The sequence below is a fragment of the Mus caroli genome, chromosome 5, assembly GCF_900094665.2.
Source record: "Mus caroli chromosome 5, CAROLI_EIJ_v1.1, whole genome shotgun sequence".
NCBI classification, from domain to species: domain Eukaryota; kingdom Metazoa; phylum Chordata; class Mammalia; order Rodentia; family Muridae; genus Mus; species Mus caroli.
Genome location: NC_034574.1, coordinates 83,510,532 through 83,532,628, shown reverse-complemented (window position 1 = coordinate 83,532,628; position 22,097 = coordinate 83,510,532). Strand labels below are relative to the sequence as shown.

Here is a 22,097-nt window from a genome sequence, read left to right as displayed (position 1 = left end):
AGTGGGTAAGAGCACCTGACTGCTCTTCCGAAGGTCCAGAGTTCAAATCCCAGCAACCACATGGTGGCTCACAACCATCCGCAACGAGATCTGGCGCCCTCTTATGGAGTGTCTGAAGACAGCTACAGTGTACTTATATATAATAAATAAATAAATCTTTAAAAAAAAAAAAAGAAGTTTGGATTATTCTTTTTTTAGTCAGGAACAATTCGTTTTACCTTTTTAAGGTTGCGGTCAACTATTTCCTTACCTCAGCCCTCAGTAATTATGTCAAGCAATTACAGAAATTTCCATTTGAGAGAAGTTGCCATATAACATTTGAGGTACTATAGTTGATTCAAATGTTTTATTTATTTATGTGTATATGATGTGTGAGTGCATTCCTGCCATGGTATGGGTGTAGATGTTTGAAGATAAGTTTTGAGAAGTTGGTTCTCCCGGTCTGTGAATTACAGGGATAAAGTGCAAGTCTGATGTCTTGCCCAGCAAATCATCTTACCAGAGCCAATGAGTAAATTTTATTTTTACTCTATTTTTTTTAAGTCATATTTTATCTAGGTGTCTGCGTGTTCATGAATACATGCAGCTGTCCACAGAGGAGGCTTGGAGAAGGGTGTCAGGTTCCCTGGAGCTGGAGTTCCAGGGGTTTGCCAAGGACCCAGTGTGGGCCCATGATTAAGCAGTAAACACTTGTAGCCACTAGCCATCTTTCTAGCTCCTAATTAAAAACAAAAACAAAAAAGTCACTATCTACCATTCTTTATTTTTCTTTGATCAGCCAGGAAAGAAAAAGTCCTATGTGAGAATTAGCTTTTCTAACTGCTGTCCTCTCCTTGGATAGATGAAGAGTTACATGGAAAGCTGAGTTATGATTAATAAAGTGCACAGCTATTGCGTCATATTCTTAGCCACCTATGAAGTTATAACTATTTTATGGATAATTGATGAAAATTTTCTTTGAAATTAGTAGACTTACATAAATGATGTAACATTTTTTAAACTTCCTTTCTCACAGTGTTGGTTAATGATATTAGTCTTGGTTATTCTTCTGTTCCTGTGAAGAGATCCCATGATCAAGGCAGCTGTTATAAAAGAACACATTTAATTGTGGGCTTGCTTACAGTTTCAAAGGTTTGGTCCATCATCAGAGCAGGGAGCGTGGCAGCATGCATGCATGGCGTGGAACAATAGTTGAAAGCTCCATCCTCCTAATGGAGACTCTGGCTGCTTCTCCAATAGATCTGGGCTTGTTTCTTAGCATTTACATGGTCTGGTATTCTTGAGCGTGTGTATAGACATACACATGCAGGCAAAAACATCACACACTTAAGAATCATTTTCTTAAAAATATAGACCAGTGGTTTAGAAGACTGATCATTGAGAAGTTGCATACTGATGGGAAACACTAAAGCTGAGTTTTCTCCCTGTGACAGCTCTGTAGTGATCCCTCAAAGCGGTAATGCCTCTTTGTAGTTTCTAGTCTAGTCCTAGAGACAATTTAATGTAATATGTTTCTTAACACATTGTAGTGTGAGTTTGAAAAGAAGAGTATCAAGTCTCGTTATTGAAGTAATTGCTTGCAGGTCAGCCATTCAAAGTTTGTTAAGATAGATTAGGGTAGAATTAGCATAATGATAATGTATCTTGACATCATACTATTGAACAATATCAGGGAACCTAGACCAGCAAAGAATCAGGGGAAGAGAGCTAGTGACAGCTAAAGGAGTCTCTGAGCATCTGGGATTCTTTTATATCTCACTTCTTCATGCCTCTGGCTTTTAAGATTTTTTTCCCTTAGAATTTAAGTGTATATTCCCAGGTCACTTCCAACTTATGTATGTGGGTAAGGAAGTGTGTGTGTATTTGATTTTTCTTTGTTTGTTAGTGGTTGCTTTAGAGAAGGGAGTAGTTAAGTACATTGCTAGCTAGAATAAAAGTACTATACCATCAATTGATTTAGACTTTTAAAAACCCAAAACAGGGGCTGGAAAGATGGTTCAGTGGTTAAGAGCACTGATTTTCCAGAGGTCCTGAGTTCAATTCCTGGCAACCACATGGTGGCTTATAACCATCTGTAATGGGATGCCCTCTTCTGGTGTGTCTGAAGACAGCTACAGAATACTCACAAAGATAAAAAAATAAAAATAAAATAAAATGAAAGATTGAAATAATTTCTCTTGTGCCTGTAATTTTTTATTTGAAAATCTTGCACAGTGCTAATAAATTTGAAAAGTGGATGGAACTTTAAAAAATATTTCTTTTTAGTTTTAAATATATATAGATCCTATTATGTGACTACTAGAAAAATAATGAATTCATGGGAGAGGTAACAAATAGCAAGTGTCACACAGACACAGCTATTACTTCAGATATGCTGGGGGCACCAGCTGAATTACTTGCTTTGCTTACTATGTCGCTTAAGTTTATATAAGACTGCTTGAATCGTGTTCTGTATACAGGATACATCAAGTTTGGAATATATGATGTTTAAATATAATAGTTCTCTTCTGTGTTGTTCTAAGTTGAATTTTATGTTTTATTTATTCGTTAGATTTGGGAAGAATAGAAAAGGACTGTAATGAGAAAAAAATGACTATTTTAGACAGATGGTAAACTTGGCCAGGAATCATGTAGATGGAGTTCATGTAGATTATGAATTTATAAAGTACACTTTTTTTTAAAAAAAATCATTCTTTATCTAGTATGTAGTCTAGACCTTAAAACCTGGTAAGTACTCAATAAGAGTATAAATGAATGCTCAAACTGTTAATGATGATCTTTAAAAAGAAAGTTACTGGCTTTAGGCCAGTAAGGCTTAGATAGTAAAGCCCAGCTTCTAACAAACAAACAAAACAAAAATTACTTTGGTTTTGGGGTTTTTATATAAGCCTGAGAAAAATTTTATGTAGACAATAAAATTAAGTCTTTTAAGATATTTAATATAGAGATACCATAGTGTCGTATTTAGAACATACTGTCAAATATAGGATATATGTTAGAAAACGGGTGGAAGCTACATAGTGCTCCGTGGTCAAGCTCTTTCAGTACTAGGACTAGTAGTGATACCATGCACTCTTGGGGGCTGGGTGTGTGTGTGTGTGTGTGTGTGATAAAAACAGGAGTATCAACAATTTCCCAGCCATTTAACATTTTGTATAACAGCCTGTATGCCAGTGCTGTACAAGACTGTCTCAAAAATACTAAAACAGAAACAGAAGACTCTTTAATGTTGCCCATTCTTCCTCTTAGTATACATGGGAAGATTACATTAAAATTTCTCCTTTGCAAATAGATGATTTGGCAGTGTATGGTGGTAGATGCCAGTAAGCCCAGCAATAATAAGATGAATTCTAGATTGGGCTACTGTTCTCTGTTATCCTGGACTACATAGTGAGGCTCTCTAAAAACAAACAAAAATCTCCACAGTGAATAGAAAGTAAATCACAAGACATAAGTTAATGCATTTAATCATATTTTACTTAATACGAATATACTCAAATGTTCATGAAGGTTCTGGAATTTTAGTATTGAATTCTTTCAAAGATATATCTATTTATTCACAGTCGGTTTCAAGTAAAGAAAGCCCCAGCACCAAACCTTGGATGCAATTTGCATTTTAACAGTAGATTACATTTTTCAGACCAGATTATTTTATCCCATTCTTCTGTTCTCCAAATGCGTACATTTTGATACACTTCGCATTGTAGCACTTTAAACTAATTAATTGGAATTAATATAGCAAGAACAATTTTTTTATGTAAAGGGAAGAAGTTAAACATAAGGTGTAACTTCTGAGCCTTTAGTATAAGCAAAATACTTTCGTGAATAATGCTGATTTCAGATCTAAGATTTGTAATAGATTTGTGTTAGTAATATTTTGTACTTGTAGAGAAACAATATCACTAGTTATAATACAGAAACATTTTTATACATATGTCTCTTTAGAAAGTTACTATATGGTTTATTCTGGCATATACAGAGAATATATACTGAAGGCTGTTAAATATAGTGTTTGAGATGTTATGGATAATATAAATACCTTTTAGTAGTGGACTGAAATATGTTGCAGTGCTGTTTTTATTGGAAATTAGAACAGTTGTCAAAAATAGATTTTACATGTGCAAGTTGGAACATATGTTGTAGACTATTTCTTTTAACCAGGTTGTTCCACATACAGTTTGCATACACAGTCTCCGGTATGGTTTGGAGAACTGGGGCCAAAATACCCTAGTCCCTTATATAAAATGTATATAGGTGTATAACTTTTGTGCAGCTTCCTATACAAGTTTTAAAAGGTTAAGAGCAGTTTCAGTAGGAAAATGAATGTGACTGATTGCTAACTTGAACAATTTAGCTGTAGAAGAAAGATATGAAGGTTCTGTTGATGTCTTTCAAGATTTCAACGCCATTATCTCCATCTTTCTCCAGACCTAGAAATCAGCAAGTGTTGATTCTTCTCCTCTTGATGGTCCCTCAGAGAATTCCTTCCAATCAGATTTAACTCTTTGCCCCTGCCCCACCCCCTCCTGCTTACTTAAGTCATCTTTAGATTACTTAGATACATATAGTATGCATGGTCAGTGTCCTACCATTGAGCTGCATCTTCAGTCTTGTGATATATTCTGTTGTATGTTTGTTAGTGTTTTCCATGCTTATATATGACTTTATATGGAAAGACTATAGCTAGTAGAAGATAAAATAACTTAATGGTAATTAAAAGTATCACTGTGATAAATTAGACATATATCTAGACTCTTGTCATTTTATGACATAACCAGATTAGGACAGATATGGAGTAAAACATGTTTTCTTTCACAAAAATCTGTATTTTGTAAGCATTTTCACTAAATTATTTTTTAAGTCTTTATGGTCTTTCACTTATGCTTGACTAGGCTATTCTCTAGCTGGTATTTTTGTATATGTCTCTAAACTGACATATATAATGTAGTTGATGATGTACAACATTATCTGATAATATAGGGGTAAAATTCAAATACATTTTGAGAAATGAATTTTTTTCTTAGTATGTTTTTCTGTGGATTGTATCTTTACAGAGTACCTGTGTGGATTTTGAAATCTCACCAGGTTTGCTTGCCACCACCAAAAATAAATAAAATTTAGGGAAACACATCAATATTCAAAATGGTGTTCTGGCTAATTAACACATTTGTGTATACTCTCTGCCTTAGCTGCTCTTTTTTATTTTTCTTGTTAAGGAAACCAATTCTGAGCCTAGATGCTAGTAAACTTTTGGCTGTATACTCCTTTTTAATGTGAAACTTTACAGAACATTTGAATTTTATTTTAGTAAATATTTTAAAGATAATAAATAATAAATAATTCTATAAATTATTTTTATGTATTAAAATATAGTTGTTTGTGTTGTCATGTTAATTACTTTAATATCTTTTCCATTAGGGGGGAATGGTCTTTTTTCACTGAAATCTTTCTGAACAAGTGACATAAGATATTTTTCCCCTAAAAACTAAAGTTGAACTGAAGGTAAATGTACTATTAAAAATGATGAATCTTAAGGCTGATGTGTATATGCATATCCTTTCATAGTATTTTGCTTGCTTTAACATTTGAGTTTATATTCGCAAGATGGCTTAGAAAGGAAAGTTAATGGGAAATAAATATTTTGATGTATAACAAAATATTACAGAACACTTGGAATGTGTTCTGTTCATTGTGAATTTTGTACTGTTGGTTTTCTCCCTCTGTCTTTATGTGGTTTCAGACTTAGGTTTGTATAGCTTTTACCCACTGAGTTATCTTGCTAGCCTCAGAGTGAGTATTTGGTTTGAGTTTTGGAGGAACCTATTTGTTTTCAAATAAAACATTTGAGAAGCCTTTAAGAAATGAGAATGAATGTTCTAACCAGTGAGTCCTTGAATTCAAACATATCTGATATTGAAGTTCTGAGGGTGAGAAAGTTTACTCTTTAGTTTGAAGATGAAATTTATTTGAAGCTTAAAGAAAGCTTAAAGTTGACCTTGAAGGTAGGAGGTAATGAAATTCAGATTGCTGGTCTTACTTTGTGCTGTGTTCCAACAGGGAGATGTTTTGGAGAAGCTGCCAAGTAACTTTGCCATACATAAATGCGGACACCATATGTGGGCCAAGGGCAGCAGCATTTATGATACTACTTGTTTGCCACTAGCTTCACTTAGTCCCACAGTTCTAGATTAAATGTGGTTTTGTTTCTTATGTAACTCTGTGCCCAGCCTGGGGCATTGTTTCCTTATTGATAAAATGTAAATAATATTATCTGCAGAAAGGCTTCAGTAGCTGGTTCTGAGAGTAATATCCAGAACCAGCTGCCCTGATTCACCAGTTTTAGTTCCTCAGCCAAGTCAGTTTAGCTAGGAATAATTGGTCAAGCAGCTTGTATTCTATGCCCTGCTTTCCACATCTTTAAAGTGGTATGATAAGAGCACTTTAAGACAGTGGAAATTGTGTGAGTTAATAGACACAAAGACATTTCAGTGGCATATAGTAAACCCACTGTACTTACTAGTATAAGTTACTGTCACATAGTTGGCTTATTATGAGGACAAAATAACATGTTTCTGTTGTTTTTTAAATCACAAGACGAAACTCATGTGTGACCTGCCACAGTAAAGGTGTCTCTTATACAATAGATACTTTACCTCACTTCATCTCTTATAGACTTGTTAGGAAGAAACCCGATATTGGCTACCCCTAACATACTTTCTGATATGCAGTGATTACCCCAGATGCTTTACAATATTTATATTAATAGGGAAACTACATTGTTGTGATTAATGAAGTTAAAGGCATTACCAGAAAAAAGAATATATACTGCAGTATATAGTAGATGTTAATTTTGTACTAACAGGATTTTGCAAACAGATAAGTTTATAGGAAAGCAGTTTACTATTTAAAAAGTCTGCATTAAGATAATTCTTACACTCTTTAAGTCAGGTACGATAATTAGGTATATGGTATATTATATAATCTATTTGCTTGGTGCCCCAAATTCCTAACTTAGCGTTATCATGCCTCCTTTGCATCTTTAATACAGCATTAATCTCAGTGTAAGACTTTACAAAGGATAATTGCTGTGTAACCCACTTGGACCTCTTTTGTTCAATCAGGAAACCAACGTGTTAAGTAGCTTAAAAATAAAAACACATACATATTCTTTTAGGAAAATTGGGATTTTATAATTTGTAATGGTAAAATGTGAGGTTTTTACCTATGAAAATTATTTGACAGAAGTTTGCTTCGGAATAGAGCTTCTGTGTCTTTAAAGACTACGGCCTGAGTCACCCCCTGCTCTTTTGGTAGATGCCTGGCTGGTGAACAGCTATGCTGCTTTAGGCATGGAATAGAACATTCCATTTCCTGTTCCCTTGCTGACACAGAGGAGTGTTCCTGCTGGCAATGATCTAATCATAGTGCAGTAAGAAACATGGCAGTTTGATAAAACATGGTGGAGACAGCGGCTGAAATGGAAGCATATGTGCTAGAAGACATTCTTGAGGTAGGGTTAGGTCTGTAAATGAAATGAAAGTTGAAATTTGAACAAAGAAATCTTATCTGCTAGAATTGTTTCACAGATGAATAGATTAGAGAGCAGAGAGGCAGAGCAGAAAAAGCAAGATCCGGACAGACCTTATTTCCTGTGAGGATGTGTCAATCTGCTTCACATGATTATTAAACTGTCTAAACATCAGGTTTTATAAATTGTAAATGTGTTTGGTAGAAAAAAAGAGAGAGAGGGTTTGGACTTAATTAAAAGCCTTGTGCTGGTGGTGACCTTTAGATTAACTCATTAGAAGGTGGGGTCTGCAAAGCAGCTTGAAGTAGGTTTAGTATCGTAAGTCTTAGGATTCATTTACATATCTAAGCCGAAAGCTGTGCTTGTAGTTCTTATAAAAACTGTTGGTCATTTTAGCCTGGTGATATAATTGCTTAATTTAAGTGGTACACTCTGATCCTACATTTTTCATGTGACTTTATTGTAAAATAAATTAGGAATTTAATTTAAAAACCCTAAAATTTGAGTTCTGATGCTAGAATGCATATTAAAATCTCCTCTGACTTAAGTCCATGAGTATTTCAAATTATACATTTTTTTCTTGTTACATTAGTTTTAAATGACACTATTTGAATAAAAAGCAGTCCAAGGAAATGGGTGCCAAAATGTAACTGTAATTGATTATGGTCTTGGTTGTAGCATGCTAACAAAAACTGTATTTACGTAAACCCCATATCCTTATCTGTGGAGGATGCAGGGTTGTTATTGTGGTGGGCACTGTTTCTTCTTTCTCCTCTTTAAGAAAGGGAATAAAAAGCCTGGCTATTCAGATATTGCGGCTTTATGGTGGTGTAAGAATAATTGTTACCATTTCACTGTCTTCAAAAGAGAGATTTCATTGTGGGGAAAGAGCTTGGGAGCTGCTGCAAAGGGAAACTAGGCGGGGCCAAGAGGAGAAAAAAGCCTATGCGCATTATAAAGTGCTGCATGATCAATGAGCATTTTCTGGAGTCTTTCAGTGCGTGCCTGGAGCTGACATTGCAGCAAGTCTCAGGGTTCTGCAGAGTGAAAACTGATTCCATTGTATTACTACCTCCTTGCAGACACCTGCCAACCCCTCCCCCCCCAACCTTATTGTGTAAGTTGAATTGTGTGGTTAATTTCCATTCTCTCCCCTACTTGGCCCCTAGCTTTGACCCTATTAGTTAGTTTCCTTTAAAATGCTGTGAAATTATTTACTGTGAAACAGTGGTATACAGGTTCAGTAATTACAGGCAGTCACGTGACTTCTTTGGCAATCCAGTTTAAACAGACCTAATTCGATTTTAAAGGGCTGGTGGCGCTTTTTAATTTGTTCTTTAAAAGATTTGCTTGTATTTTATAGAAATGTGATTCATGGAGTTTTGATAAACCTATTTAACAGTTTTCTTAGAACATTTAAATTTAAGGTTATAAAATATTTTAGAAGTCTTCATTTTCTTAAGGAAAAAATATTTGGTAAGACTTTTATACTTTACAGATCCTTTCCTACTGGCATAGCAGTTGCTTATAATAATTTCCATTAAATGCCAGGCTTAGATGCTGCATCATATATTTATTCATTATTACCTGTTATTAAAGTCACTGTAATTTTGTTTATCTTAATTTCCCACCTATTTTAATTTGGTTTCTTTATACCTGTTGCATTAAACTCTACAGAGTAGGTTTCTGCTTAAAATACTACAATTTAATTTAGTTGGAAGAATAGATGTGAAAATTTGAAAGTAACGAGGATTACCTTTTCAAAAGTGAAAGTATTTAGAACGGTACAAGGCCATAATAAATAGGCAAAGAATATATTTTCTAACTCTGAATTGCACCGTTTTCAAAAGTGTCTTAATAGTGTAAGTAAGTATACAGATCTTATATAATGAGCTTTCCAGAGAACTAACCTTTGGCTTCCCTTTTTTTTTTAAGAGCTTACTTACTATAAATGTTCATGATGGATGATGAAACGTATCTGTCTAGCAGTGCCATTCTTATTGTAAATAACATTAAGCCAGTAACTTTAAGTGTGCTATTGTATTTTTTCCTTTATCACTTTAAATTTATTAAAAATATAGATATTTAAATATTTAGATATTTAAATTTATATTAAATATCAACTTTTTCCCTGGTTTGTAACTTGACTCTTTAAATCATATAACTTTTAAAGGTTCTCTTATTAAATCTTAGAAAAAAGAGAACTCAAAACCAGAAATACAGATGTATCCATAGTACTGTGGCTCTGTTTTTAAATTTAATTTTTAAACTTTTTTGTGATTTACTTTTAAACCACACTTTTAACATCTTAAACATTTTAAATACAATCACAAGTATATGTATATATACACATACGTAAACATGAAGAATAGTTGATATTTTAAATCTTTAAGATCTTGAATGAAATAAATTTCTGAAATTTAAAATAAAACTAAAAGGGATTTGTTATAGATTATATGATTGCTTTTTCAACTGTCCAGTTTGGTGAACAAGGATAATCTGGTTAACTAATCGGTATTTATCTTTCCAAACTAAAGTTGTCAAAATGCTTCTGTTCTGCTAAACTTCAGTAAAAGGAACTAATAATGCTCAAGGTAATAGAAAATTATTAGAAATAGAATAGGCTTTCATCCAGTGTATAAATACTTTGGTTAATCTAATGTTTGTTGTTTTGTATAGACGTGGTTCTAATTTCAGAATGCCATGGTTTTCCTGTCAGTTATACGCAGTAGCCTGTCTCAGCATCCTCAGAAGATCTATGGGTAGAAAATACCTCAATGTTATGAGAGGCAGAGTAGCCTGAATTGGAGTGACTGAGAGCTGTGTGTTTGTAGAAACTCGAGGACTATGTATAGGTTTTTGTAAATGACTTGAAATACAGAAAATTATTCATCTTTTAATTAAATTCCAAATCCAAATTAAACTATATTCTTTGGTTTTATTTATAAATAATATTCTTTGTTTTATTTATAAATAAATTTCTGAAAACAAGAATATTGAGTATAATTCTCATGCTCAGTCTTGTATCTCTTTGTCAGTTAAAGCTAGGATTATTGATTCATGTTTGATGTTATAGGTCACAGTATTTACAAGGTAAAAGGCCCGTCTCCATGTTCATAGCTTGAGCAGTTGACTGCACTCCTTTAAGTTGAAGCTGAAATAATAAGTATAATATTGAAATTAAGTAAACACATTTATCATATAACCCCATTGTATTATATAATCTTACTTGATATGCATGGGGTTTTGTTGGTTTGTTTGGTTTTTTTTAAGTAAGATTGAAAAAGCCATAAAGCAGTTAATTATTTTTCCTTTGTCAAGAGGTGGGCAAATGATAAATCATTCTATGTGTAGTTCAAGTAGGGAATCTCTGTGTAAATGACTGTTTTTGGAAGTGTTCTAAGTCTCCCGTGTAAGTAGTCTCTTCTCAGTTACTGGCTATATTTCTTTTTATATTATAAAACATACCAACATATTTAACACATATTCTACTAGGAAGAACTGGATGGAGTAACCCTTAGGTCACAAATATAAGTGCTGTAAATAAGCTTAAGTATGTAAATTGTTTCAGTTGATACGTAATTTTAATTCAGAAAGGTTTCATAATTAAAATGAAACAAGTTGGGTGAGTAAATATCATGCTGATTCATTTCTGATTTTGTAAAGTACATGTAGTGTGAGCAGATGAATACTAGAAATTCGGTAGTTAACCCAGATTATTTTGTTTCACAAGGTTAAAATTTAAGAGTACAGAGGAAGACATTTTTGCCATTAAAGTCTAAAATTGAGAACCTATGTCGATCCATGTTTGTTTACTAACATTTACTAACAATGAAACATTGTTCATTGTTTTCTGTCTAAATAACTTGAGGTCAGTTTTTAGAAGTATCTTTAGAAAGCTGACATTTTTCATTAATTTGATTACTCTCTACCTGTACTTGCTCACAGCTGCCTGGGTAAGAGACATTTGTCTAACTGTGGAAGAGTCTGGGTCGCTTTGAACTCAAGAGTTCTCTCATGCCTCTAGTGTAGCTGCATCTTCTAAACGTACCACCACCATTCTTGCTTAAATTGGTATTCTAAATTTTTTATTGTTTGGATTTCATTGTAACATTTTCATAGGTTGCCTTTTTATGTGTATATGTATTTATGTATATTTGTGAGGGGCTGCCAAGTATCACTTTTAACACTTAAAACTATGTACATATAATACATACATGCTTAAATATAATACATACACATGTTCTTTTGGCTATAATTTTTTATATAAACCAGTTATTAGCCTAGTTTATTTTGGAATAGTAAGCAGAAGTTGCCACATTACTTTCATACCAACTTAGGGAGTGCAAAAAAAAAAAACTCTAAAAGCTGTTTATGGTAGTAATTCCATTATCATTTTAGAAACATTTTAATGGCTTATAGAGGTCCAAACTGTTTACACAAAGGTAGAAATAAATACAATTACTTCCACAGGAGAATATCAGTTTATCAGTTTCAGATGAGACTATGCAGTGAGCTTCTAATCCCACATTGATTGTTGTAATCTAGTGGTCAGTGGATTGTGTGGGTCATGGCGTAGAATGATCTGTGTGATCCAGTATTTGCATTCATGCAACATCCTTGAGATCTTTCTCATTCTGCATTGTTGGGAAATTCACTGAAGAGCTCAGTTTGATAGGAAGTAAACTTGATTGTTAGTTGGTGACCATCAGAGTTCTGCTTTATTAGCTATTTGTTGAATATGTAAGTTATTATCAAAGGGGGAATAATATGCCAAGTACTGCATAAGATGTTTATTGCTCTGGTGAATCTAAACAGTTCTATGAGGGGCCGACTTCATAAAAGGAATAATGAAGTAACCTTTATAAACATTGATCACAGTAACATACACAGTCAACAATTAATTCTTAGACTTGCTTTTAAAGTAGCAGTAACGTTTTGTGTCATGTTTATGCTATGATCCATTTGACAGATGAAAAGTTGATCTTGAGAGCTTATTTAAATACTCTTTATAGCCTTAACATTCAAAGTGCTTAAAAGTTAAGGGCGCAAAAGAGTTTTTTGATTATGAGAGTTATGTCTATCAATAGTTGTAGTATTAGCAATATCAGTATTTCTAATATTGAAAATTAAAATGCCTAAAACTTACACTTACATATTTACTTAAATACTATACCTATTGGCATACCTATTTAAGCTATTTGTCAGAAGAACTAAAAAGTGTTGTTGCTTTATATTTCTGCAGATATTTTTAAGTCTGCCTTAATAGAAGTAACTATCGTCTGCTTGTATATTCACTGTATAATAAGTTGTTTTGGTAAAGTCTCAAGAAATTGAAGTGAGCAGTGATACAGGTTTGGAAAAAGTGTTAACTCAGATAATTGTAGGTATTCTTCTTAATGCCTCCCACAACTAGTACAGGTGAGAGTTTCTTTTTAAATGTGCATGCACTTATGTGTATGTGTTTGTATGTTTGGGCCCTCGAATAAGGAAGAGGAGACTGTAGACAACTTACAAGAAGGAGTCTGCTCTTCCTATATTTGGGTTCTAGGGATAAAAGCTAGGTTGTCAACAAGCACTGGTAGTTTCTTAAACATGGAATCTGATAAATTATTCTTGTATTTTATGTTATCATAAACTTCTGTACTTGAATATGTCAAAAACATTTTTATAACATACTAATTATTTATGGGGTTTTTGTTGGTAGGCTGAGATGTCTCAGCCTTCAAAGGCAAATGAATGACTACCAAACCTGACAATCTGAATTTGATCCCTAGGACCTACTTGGTGGAAAGAGAGAATCGACTCCCACAATTTCATCTCTAATCTCTTCACCAGTATTCCATAGCATGCACTCTAGTATGTGTACACACACAGACGTGTGCATGCACACATACACACACACATGCACACACACACACACACACATACACACATACGTTACGTACCTAACATAGAAGTGTAATTAATTTAAAGAATCATATTGTATAATGTTACCATGACTGTCTAAACATTGAAAACTTGGCCATGTTGTGTTATGGTACAGTATCTGATGTTTTCTGGAATCTGCTTCTTCCAGGAAGCCTGAATTTAACAGTTAACAACATATACTGTGAACAGTCTTTCTTGAAATGACATTCTTGGTTTCATTTTTGAGAGAATGTCTACCAACTGAATCTGAATAAAAATTTCTTTAAAAATGGCATCTCATGTTTTGTTCTGGTCACATCCTCAGGTTTTTCTTGAGGTAACTATCGATAATACACATTTAAGCAGAAATGCCTTCAAATTTACTATATAGATTTTTTTAAAAATGGTATTACTCATGGTTGAAGATTGATAAGTTGCTGGGGCATAATGGCAGAATGCCTACAATCCTTGCTGAAATGTCCAAGGTTCTGTGAGCTCCAGGATAGGATAAGATAGCCACAGGGTTCTGGCCAGCCTGGACTTCCAAGAGAAACCTTGACTTAAGTAAATAGATTGGGGGGGGGGGGCGGGAGGAAGGAGGGAAACAAAATAGGTGAATGTTTTTTACTGTTTTGCAAAAGAAACCAACATTATGCTTCTTGGCCCTCACATCTACATTGATAGTAGGAAATTACTACTATAGTAGGAAAAATACTACTATCTAGTATAGATTTGTATGTAGAGTGGTCTTCACTTGTAGAATCCAGCAGGTTTATGGTCCATTACTTTTTTAGTGTATGATCTAATGTTGTATGATGAATAAGCAAATAACCACCACTTTAATATTACATATTAACATGCCAGGGTTTATGTTGTGCTTAGAGTCAACTGAGAGCGGCCGGGGGGGGGGGGGGGGGGGGGGGGGGGGGGGGGGGGGGGGGGGGGGGGGGGGTGGGAGATGATTGGTTGGTTGGTTGGTTGGTTGGTTGGTTGGTTGGGTACAGGCTCATATCAGCATGCCAGGGCTTCTGTACTGCTTGGAGTCTGCTGCTGTGCTTTGTGTGGACTGTACAAGAAGACTGCTACCTGAGACCATCTCCTAAAAGTAATTGTGACCTTACAATACTTCTTGAGAGAGTCTTGGGTATCTGAAGAGGTAGATAACCTACTTTACTGAAGTTAGGTTCCAGTGATGACATTTGAATAACTATCAGCTTACCTGAATAGTACCCAAGTTAACTACCCTTAAGAGGAGCAAAAACTATTATTTATATTTTAGACTTAGGTAAGCTTCATTCTAATGTATTTTGTCATTTTATTGAATTTATTAATTCACCACAGTCTAAATTTGAGTCTGTCTTTGTTACTCGGGATTCTTGGAAGTGAGGCATTTGAGGGCTTAAAGTAGTGATTGGTTGCTTTTCTTTTAGGAATTTCTAGATTATTATGTATATTTTTGAGTGCCTGCATGCATATATGTACATGATGTGTGCCTTGTGCCTATGGAGTTTCTGAAGAGGGTGTCAGATCCCCGGGACTAGTAACACATGGTTGTAACTAGCTACCATGAGGCTGTCAGGAACTGAAGCTGATTCTCTAGAATAGAAAGTGCTCAGAACTGCTGGGCTGTCACTCAAGCACCTAGGAACTTATTTTGTTGTAAAACTGTATTAAATATCAGTTATGTCAGAGATATTTAAAAACAGAAATGATTTTATAAATTCTAGCAGATATCATTTTTCTTTAATCTACATAATTAGGGATTACTTGTAAGTTGTCTGATCACATGGTCTGGGAAGTACAAGAGTGCAGTGGTGGCACAAGCCTTTAACCCCCCCAGCATTTAGGAGGCAAGGGAGGTGGATCTCTGGGTTTAGGGAAAACCAGAACTACACAGAGAAACTGTCTTGGAATACCAAAGAGAGAGTCAGAAGACAGAGAAATGAAACATTTATTTCAAGTTTAAACCATTTTCTTTTTCTTTCCTTCTCCCTCTTTTGGGGGGTGTGGGGTGATCCTTTATTAAGCCAGGTAAAGAGAGAAGGTGGCAGAATTTGCATTAAGGCAGAAACAGCTCTGAACAATTTTCACCTTGAAGGCTGTGGATTTCTTTTTGTCTTTGTGTGCTGACATGAAAGCAGCTTTGGTTTTCATTCACTCCCCAGGCTTTTTGGTTTTTTTTTTGGTTCTTTTCTTTTCTTTTCTTTTCTTTTCTTTTCTTTTCTTTTCTTTTCTTTTCTTTTCTTTTCTTTTCTTTTTTTTAACTCAGAGACTACTTTGAAAATGACTGGCAAAATGACTTTGTGGGTAAATTGCCACAAAGTCTAAGTACCAGGATTCAGTTCCCAGAACCACATGGTGAAAAAGAAAGAACCAGTTCCTGCACCTCCATATTTATATCGTGGTAATGAGTGTGTGTGTGCGCTTGCATGTGTGTGTGTGTTAGGAAAGACGTGCCAAAAAAACATTTCTATATAATATGTGTTCTTTCTTCATTAAAACACTAAGCCAGGGCAGAAAGTGCTTGTTACACAAGCCTGAGTGCCTGAGTTTGGATCTGTAGCACCTAAGGGAAATCTGTGGGCAAAGTGGATTCCAGCAATAGAAGGCAGAAACAACAGGATCCTTGGGGCTCTTTGCTAACTAGCCAGGGCAGCAGGTGAAGAGGACCATTTTCTCACACACAGGACAGTGTATGTGTGTTGTTGTAGTAGTAGTAGTTGTTGTCGTTGTTGGGGGGGTTGGGGGGACAGCAAAGCTTCAAACTCAGTTTGGCTCAATAAGCACAGTATGGTATTTGATAAATCTAACTTGTCTTTACAGTTTTTGGTCTGTCACCTCACCAATGTCGTCAACGTGCTACTGATGGACACGTCAAAGTCCTACCTTAAGCTTACCTTCCCCTTGGATTTTTCTGTCTAACCTCCTTTCGTTCATTTCCTTCTCCTACCTTTTTTATTCTGAAAAAGTAATGAAACACTTTACATTTAAGATACTTTATAGGTTGTGTTACATCTCTGATTAAATGGTAATAGACATGGGGATGTTGATGCCTAGATTTAAAAAGTAGCTTGCATATGTTTTACACGTATATATGTAGAGTATTATTATACTTATATGATATAATTAGACAAAAGTAATTTAAAGTAATTTATAGAGCATATACTCCATAAAAACTAAAAATAAAACCAGTATGAATAAGATAAGATTAGGGCTAAGGGCACAGCTCAGAAGTGTATATGCAATAAGCGTTTTTCATGTTAACTGACAACCAGTTCTAAATGTGGAATTAGATGAATTTTGATATGTGCATAGTTGATAGCTTCTTGGTACATAAGACAATCCGGTGAACTCATATTTCTCCCAAACTTAGATCTGAGGAAACATTTTATCCTTTGACCTCAATAATGGAAATATACAGCACCAAGCTTCATTTTTTCTATAGAGTATTATCCAAAGATTTATTAACAAAATGAATTTGTCAAAAAATAACGAAGCACTCAGTTATCATATGTTCTGATTTGTTTCAGGCTAGTATTTAGAACTTCTGGAGTAGAGGTTGCAAACTGGTACATTTGTGGTATGCTTTTGACCCTTTAGGTGAACATAGTGCACACACTGCATTTTCTTGAACTTCTCTCTGCATTGGTGTGCAGTCTTCACAGTTAACACTTTACCTTGCAAATAGTTTGGTGAATTTGTTTTACAAGTATATTATCTGTTTAATGTTGTAGATGCTAACTCTTATTTAAAAATTAAATTTGTGTGTTCATTTTATTATGTGTGTGGGGTGTGGCAGCTCACATGTGCCATTGTGCACATGCAGAGGTCAGAGGACAGCTCTTGGGAGTTGGTTCTGTTCTGTCAAGTTATGACGCAGATCTTTAGGTTTGGTGCAGGTGTCTTTGTCTGCTAAGCTATTCTGCTGACTTAATAATTGTTATTTTCTAATTGTTTGCTGCTGCTTCGTGTATAAGAACACAGTACATATTCACCTTGTAACTTGTAAGGTAGCTAAACATCTCTCTATATATAGATATATATTTGGAATTTCTATATTATTTTTGGTGTTCTTTCATCTTATAAGAAATAGTATGTTTAGTCTTAAATAGTTGAGTTGACAGTTGCTAGGGGTGGTGGTCGTGTTTGTGTTCGTCTTTGTTTGCTTCCCTGACAGTAGGCTAACACATGCATCTGCTGTCGAGCTTTATTTTCTATAGGGGTTGTGTTGGTGGTTGAGCTTAGGGCCTCATGATTGACTAGCTTTCTAACTTCCCCACACCCACCCTTGCACTTCCAGTACTGGCCGTTTGTTCTCTTGCTTCCTTTGCACCAACATTGGTTCACATTTCATCTTACTGATATTGTTTCATCTTGTATTTTATAGATTTTTGCCAATCATTTTCTGTGTTTTCCTCATGTTATATTTAATTTAGTTTTGTTTCCTAGTTTATGGCGAAACCTTTCTGTTTTCTTTTTATTAGCCTTCATGAGCTATACGTTTTCTTCTATGGACTGCTTTATGTATATATCACATCTTTTGATACATTTTTGGGTAAATTTTCAGGTTTCAGTGTTTTTAGCTTTCTCTTATAACTCTTCATTTTTGATTCATTTTGTCTTGTTTGGTTGATTTCATTGTACAATTAAGCTTTTCTGCCTAACATTTGGGCATTTGTTCCTATATAATGTCCTGTTTATATGCTGCTTGGAGGAAGAGTTTGAGAATATAATTATATAGATCATTTTTGGTCATATGGTCAAATTGGAAAACTTACTTGGAAAAGTTGTGTGAGCTATTTAAAGTTGATTGTTACATTTCTGAATATGTTACAATATTATGGGTTTCCAATTTAATTATATGTAATCAAAAATACACTTAGAGTTCGTTTTATTTAAATCTGTTGAAATTTGTATGAACCATTTTGGTGAATGTTTGACAGATACTTTAAAGAATGTATTAATTGTTAATGTGTACCATAAATGTGAGGCAGATTATGTTAACTAATGATGCGTAGATCTTTTACATCCTTATGGATTTTCTGTCTACTTGTTCTGTCGCTGAAAGACATGCTAGAATTACAATTCAATTATAATAATAGAGGGGTTCATTCTTTTTCTGTCAGCTTTTACTTTGTGTATTTTGGAGCTTCACCCTGACATATTTGCAAATTTGAGACCATTTTGTCTTCTTGTCAAAATGATCCTTTTAATGTTACTATAGCTTTCTCTTTAGTTTTTGTTAATATTGTCTTGAAGTATACTGTTAATTAATTTTTCCATGAGAGATGCTCATGTGTAATATCTTTTTTATGTAAAGGGTATTTCCTTGGAGTGGTCTGCCATGTAGATAATTCTTGCTTTTTTCTTTTTAAATCAGTCTGTATCTTTTAGCTGGTATTTAATTCATCTCTCTTTTATGTAATTATAACTTTTGTTTTCTTATTTTTTGTCTCATTTGTCATTACTCCTTTGTTTCATGCCCTTTTTTGTGTGTAATTTTATGCATTCAAATTTTAATTGACAAGTCAAATGCATATTTATGTTTTAGAATATGCTTTAAAATAATCAATTTAATATTAAAATATTATGTTAATATTTTAATGTTAAATATTATGTTTGTGTTTTCATGTTCTCATGATAGTTTCTGTATTTTTAAAGGCTAAGTAGAGTCTATCCATTTTCTTTATCCATTCGTCCCCCTGTGGATGCTTTGTTTGAAGAGTACAATCTCTTTGAAATAAAGAAAATACAGATTTATTTCTCTAGAGTGGGGTTGGTGAATCATGGTAATTCTGTTTTTTAGTATTTTGAGGAATTTCAATACTATTTATATTAATGGCTTTAATATATATTTCTTATAGTATCATATCAGTATTCTTTATTCTACACATTCTTGCAAACCTTTATTGCCATTTGTCTTAATTTTTTGGTTTTGAGATACCAGTTTGCTAATGTAGTCCTTCCTGGCTTCAGATTCACAGTGCTCCTGCCTCCCAGGTTCTGTAATTACAGCATGCATTACCTTGCTTGACTCGGTTGTTTTAATGATTGTCATTGAAGCAAGTATAAGGCATATTTCATGATGATTTCCAGTAACTTCTTAGAGGTGTATTGACTTCCCTCTGTGTATTTGTTGGCTGTCAGTTTTCTTAAAAAAAAAAAAAAAAAAGTCTGGCAGAATGTCTAAATGCTTTTTGTTCAAGATACTATTTTAATCTTTATATAATAAACTTCACGGTTTAATTATTATCCTTTATCTGTCCATCATTGATTTTTTTCTTAACCTTACATTATTATTCTGTTCTTATGTTGAAAGCATGTCCCAAGATGATTAAATTGGAATCTCTTGAGGGGGTGGAGAAGAAGAAAAGCAGATCTCAGTGTCGCTCACCTCTGGTATTGTGAGACTGTGGACAAAGATGATTTTAAGCTATTTTCTCCCAAATCTCCAAAAGAATAAAAAGTTGCTTCTTCTTAAATGATTAGAAGTAGAAATTGTACATAGACAGTGCCATGTCAACAGTTTCCTGAAGGAATATTTCATGGTCTGTCACAGTAGGCATCTTCAGTATTTAAAGAATTCAGACAAAGGTATTCTTCACTAAGTCTTTTCAGTAATCATCTCTGTAAAATACAGTTGTCATGAAATGTGTTTACTAATAATACAAGCATATCACTGTTACAAGAACAATTAATAATTTATATTTTCTAGTTTTGTAAAAGACAGTAAATTCATAGACATTTTATCGCAACACTGAGACACTACACAAAGAAACTGAATCTGTTCTTAGAAACTTTTTAGTGCATTACAAACAAACAAACATGGAAATGGTTTAGCATCTCCAACCAAAGGCCTTGGCAAAGTTAAGTAAGTGTCCTTAGTGAAGTTAGGTACATTAAACAAACTGCCTTCCAGGTTTCCTGTGCTGGTTTTGGCTTGAACTACAGCCAGAAATCAGATGAAGTTCCTACATTCATGAGGTTTATGAGGTTTATATTTTATTTGGCAAGACTTACAATATGCAGCTAGATAAGTGAATGCCCTTTTACATATGAATAATATTAACTAGAATTATTATAAATCTAAAGCTTGAGCAGACTGTGACAAGAGGGTTTGTTCATAGGGACTTAGTGACAAATTGAGCAGATACTTGAATGTTGAGTTCCAGATAAAGGAAACTGTAGGTATAATGTTTCTGAGGAAAGCCTCCATGATTGGTAATTTGAAGGGGAAGAGATTGAGAGACAGTAGAGAGAATGGTAATTTCTATAAAGAAATAGGTGAGACTTTTTCCCCCTCAATTGCATAGAAGATTGCTGTGAGGTTTGTGAAGGGAAATGGAGTGTGACTTGTTAACCTTTCTGGAGTTTTCTCCCCTTCTTTCTTCATTTCTGTACACACAGTGCACTTGGCATGTGCACATATGGAACCAAGCTAGTCTATGTCATTTGGGGGAACCTGTGGAGCCTCTGACCAATAATGTGTAGTTATCTCACGTCTGACACTAAGATTGTCATTCAATAACACCTGTCTTTTGGGAATAGCATTGTTTGTTCACTTACGCAGGATAGTTCCGTTCAAATATTTTGTGGTTTTAAATTACATTTTTAATTAACTTACAAACAAGAGTGTTTCCATAAGACTTTTCCGAACATCTTTGTTTTAGTTAGCTTACTTCTTTTCCTGTCTCCACATCCAAATCTCAGCGCCTTAATTTCTATAATGTAAACAGTACTCAACCATATCAATAGGAATATAAACTGTGATGTGATACCATTATAATTTGATTTCCTATTTTCTATCACAGGACCTCTCCTTTTAGAAGCTGAGAACTATGCCCACCCAAGATATCTAGTTAATTTGTAGTTTAGTTGGTAGGAATTAGCTTGACTACTTAATACATACTTGTTTCTGAATAGATAGCCACAGACAAATAGAACATTGGTCGAATGGGAAATGGTATATATCTCTTAAAATTGAATGTATTAATTTTTTTTTATATATTTTAAATGTAAAAAATAAATTCTAGTACTTTAAGTTGAGTTTTACATATAATACTGTGAAACTTTGATGTAGACATTCGGTGGCTCCAACCTAGTTTGCCTGCTACTACTTGTCTGTCAAGATACCATAATAATGTCACTGAAAAACTATGCAGCACCTCTTGGATTGATGGATTTTCTTTTTAGTTTAATTTTATCTTTCTAGAAAAAATATTATAAAGAATTACTCTGCTGGCAAGATGGTAAAGCCTGTAGATATATGTTTGATAGCTGGAACTGACATAAATGTGGAAAGAACGAACCAACTCTGCAGAATTTTCACCTAAACTCTGCACATATATACCTATCGTCTGCATTCTCATATACACATACATATACACATGCATACAATACTATTTTTTCAAAGTACAGGAAAATCCAGTGAGTTACTGTGCACTTTTCAAAGCCCAACATGGCGGTACATGCCTCTAGTCCCAGCTCTTGGAAGCAGAGGCAGGCAGATCTCTGAGTTTGAAGCCAACTTGATCTTTGTAGGGATCTCTTTGGTCAGATTGGTCTTTGTAGGCTTCTTAAGGCTACATGGTGAAATCAGTTTTATAACTGTACCATTCTCCTGAATTACAATTTCCAGGGCTTATGTTACTTCCCCAGG

General features: G+C 34.2%; 1 protein-coding gene across 8 annotated transcripts in view; it reads left to right on the top strand.

Annotated features, from left to right (window-relative positions):
• The window catches only part of Ankrd17 (ankyrin repeat domain 17), a 140,149-nt gene that overhangs the window by 21,197 nt on the left and 96,855 nt on the right, over positions 1 to 22,097 (top strand). The window contains exon 1 of one of the 8 annotated variants that reach the window (XM_029477248.1): positions 5,363 to 7,510. The exons of the other annotated variants lie outside the window; for them this stretch is intronic. Coding sequence (XP_029333108.1) covers positions 7,457 to 7,510 — 54 coding nt within the window. The 5' untranslated portion in view covers positions 5,363 to 7,456. Of the gene's footprint in view, positions 1 to 5,362; positions 7,511 to 22,097 lie in introns of those variants that run through there. 8 annotated transcript variants of the gene reach the window in all.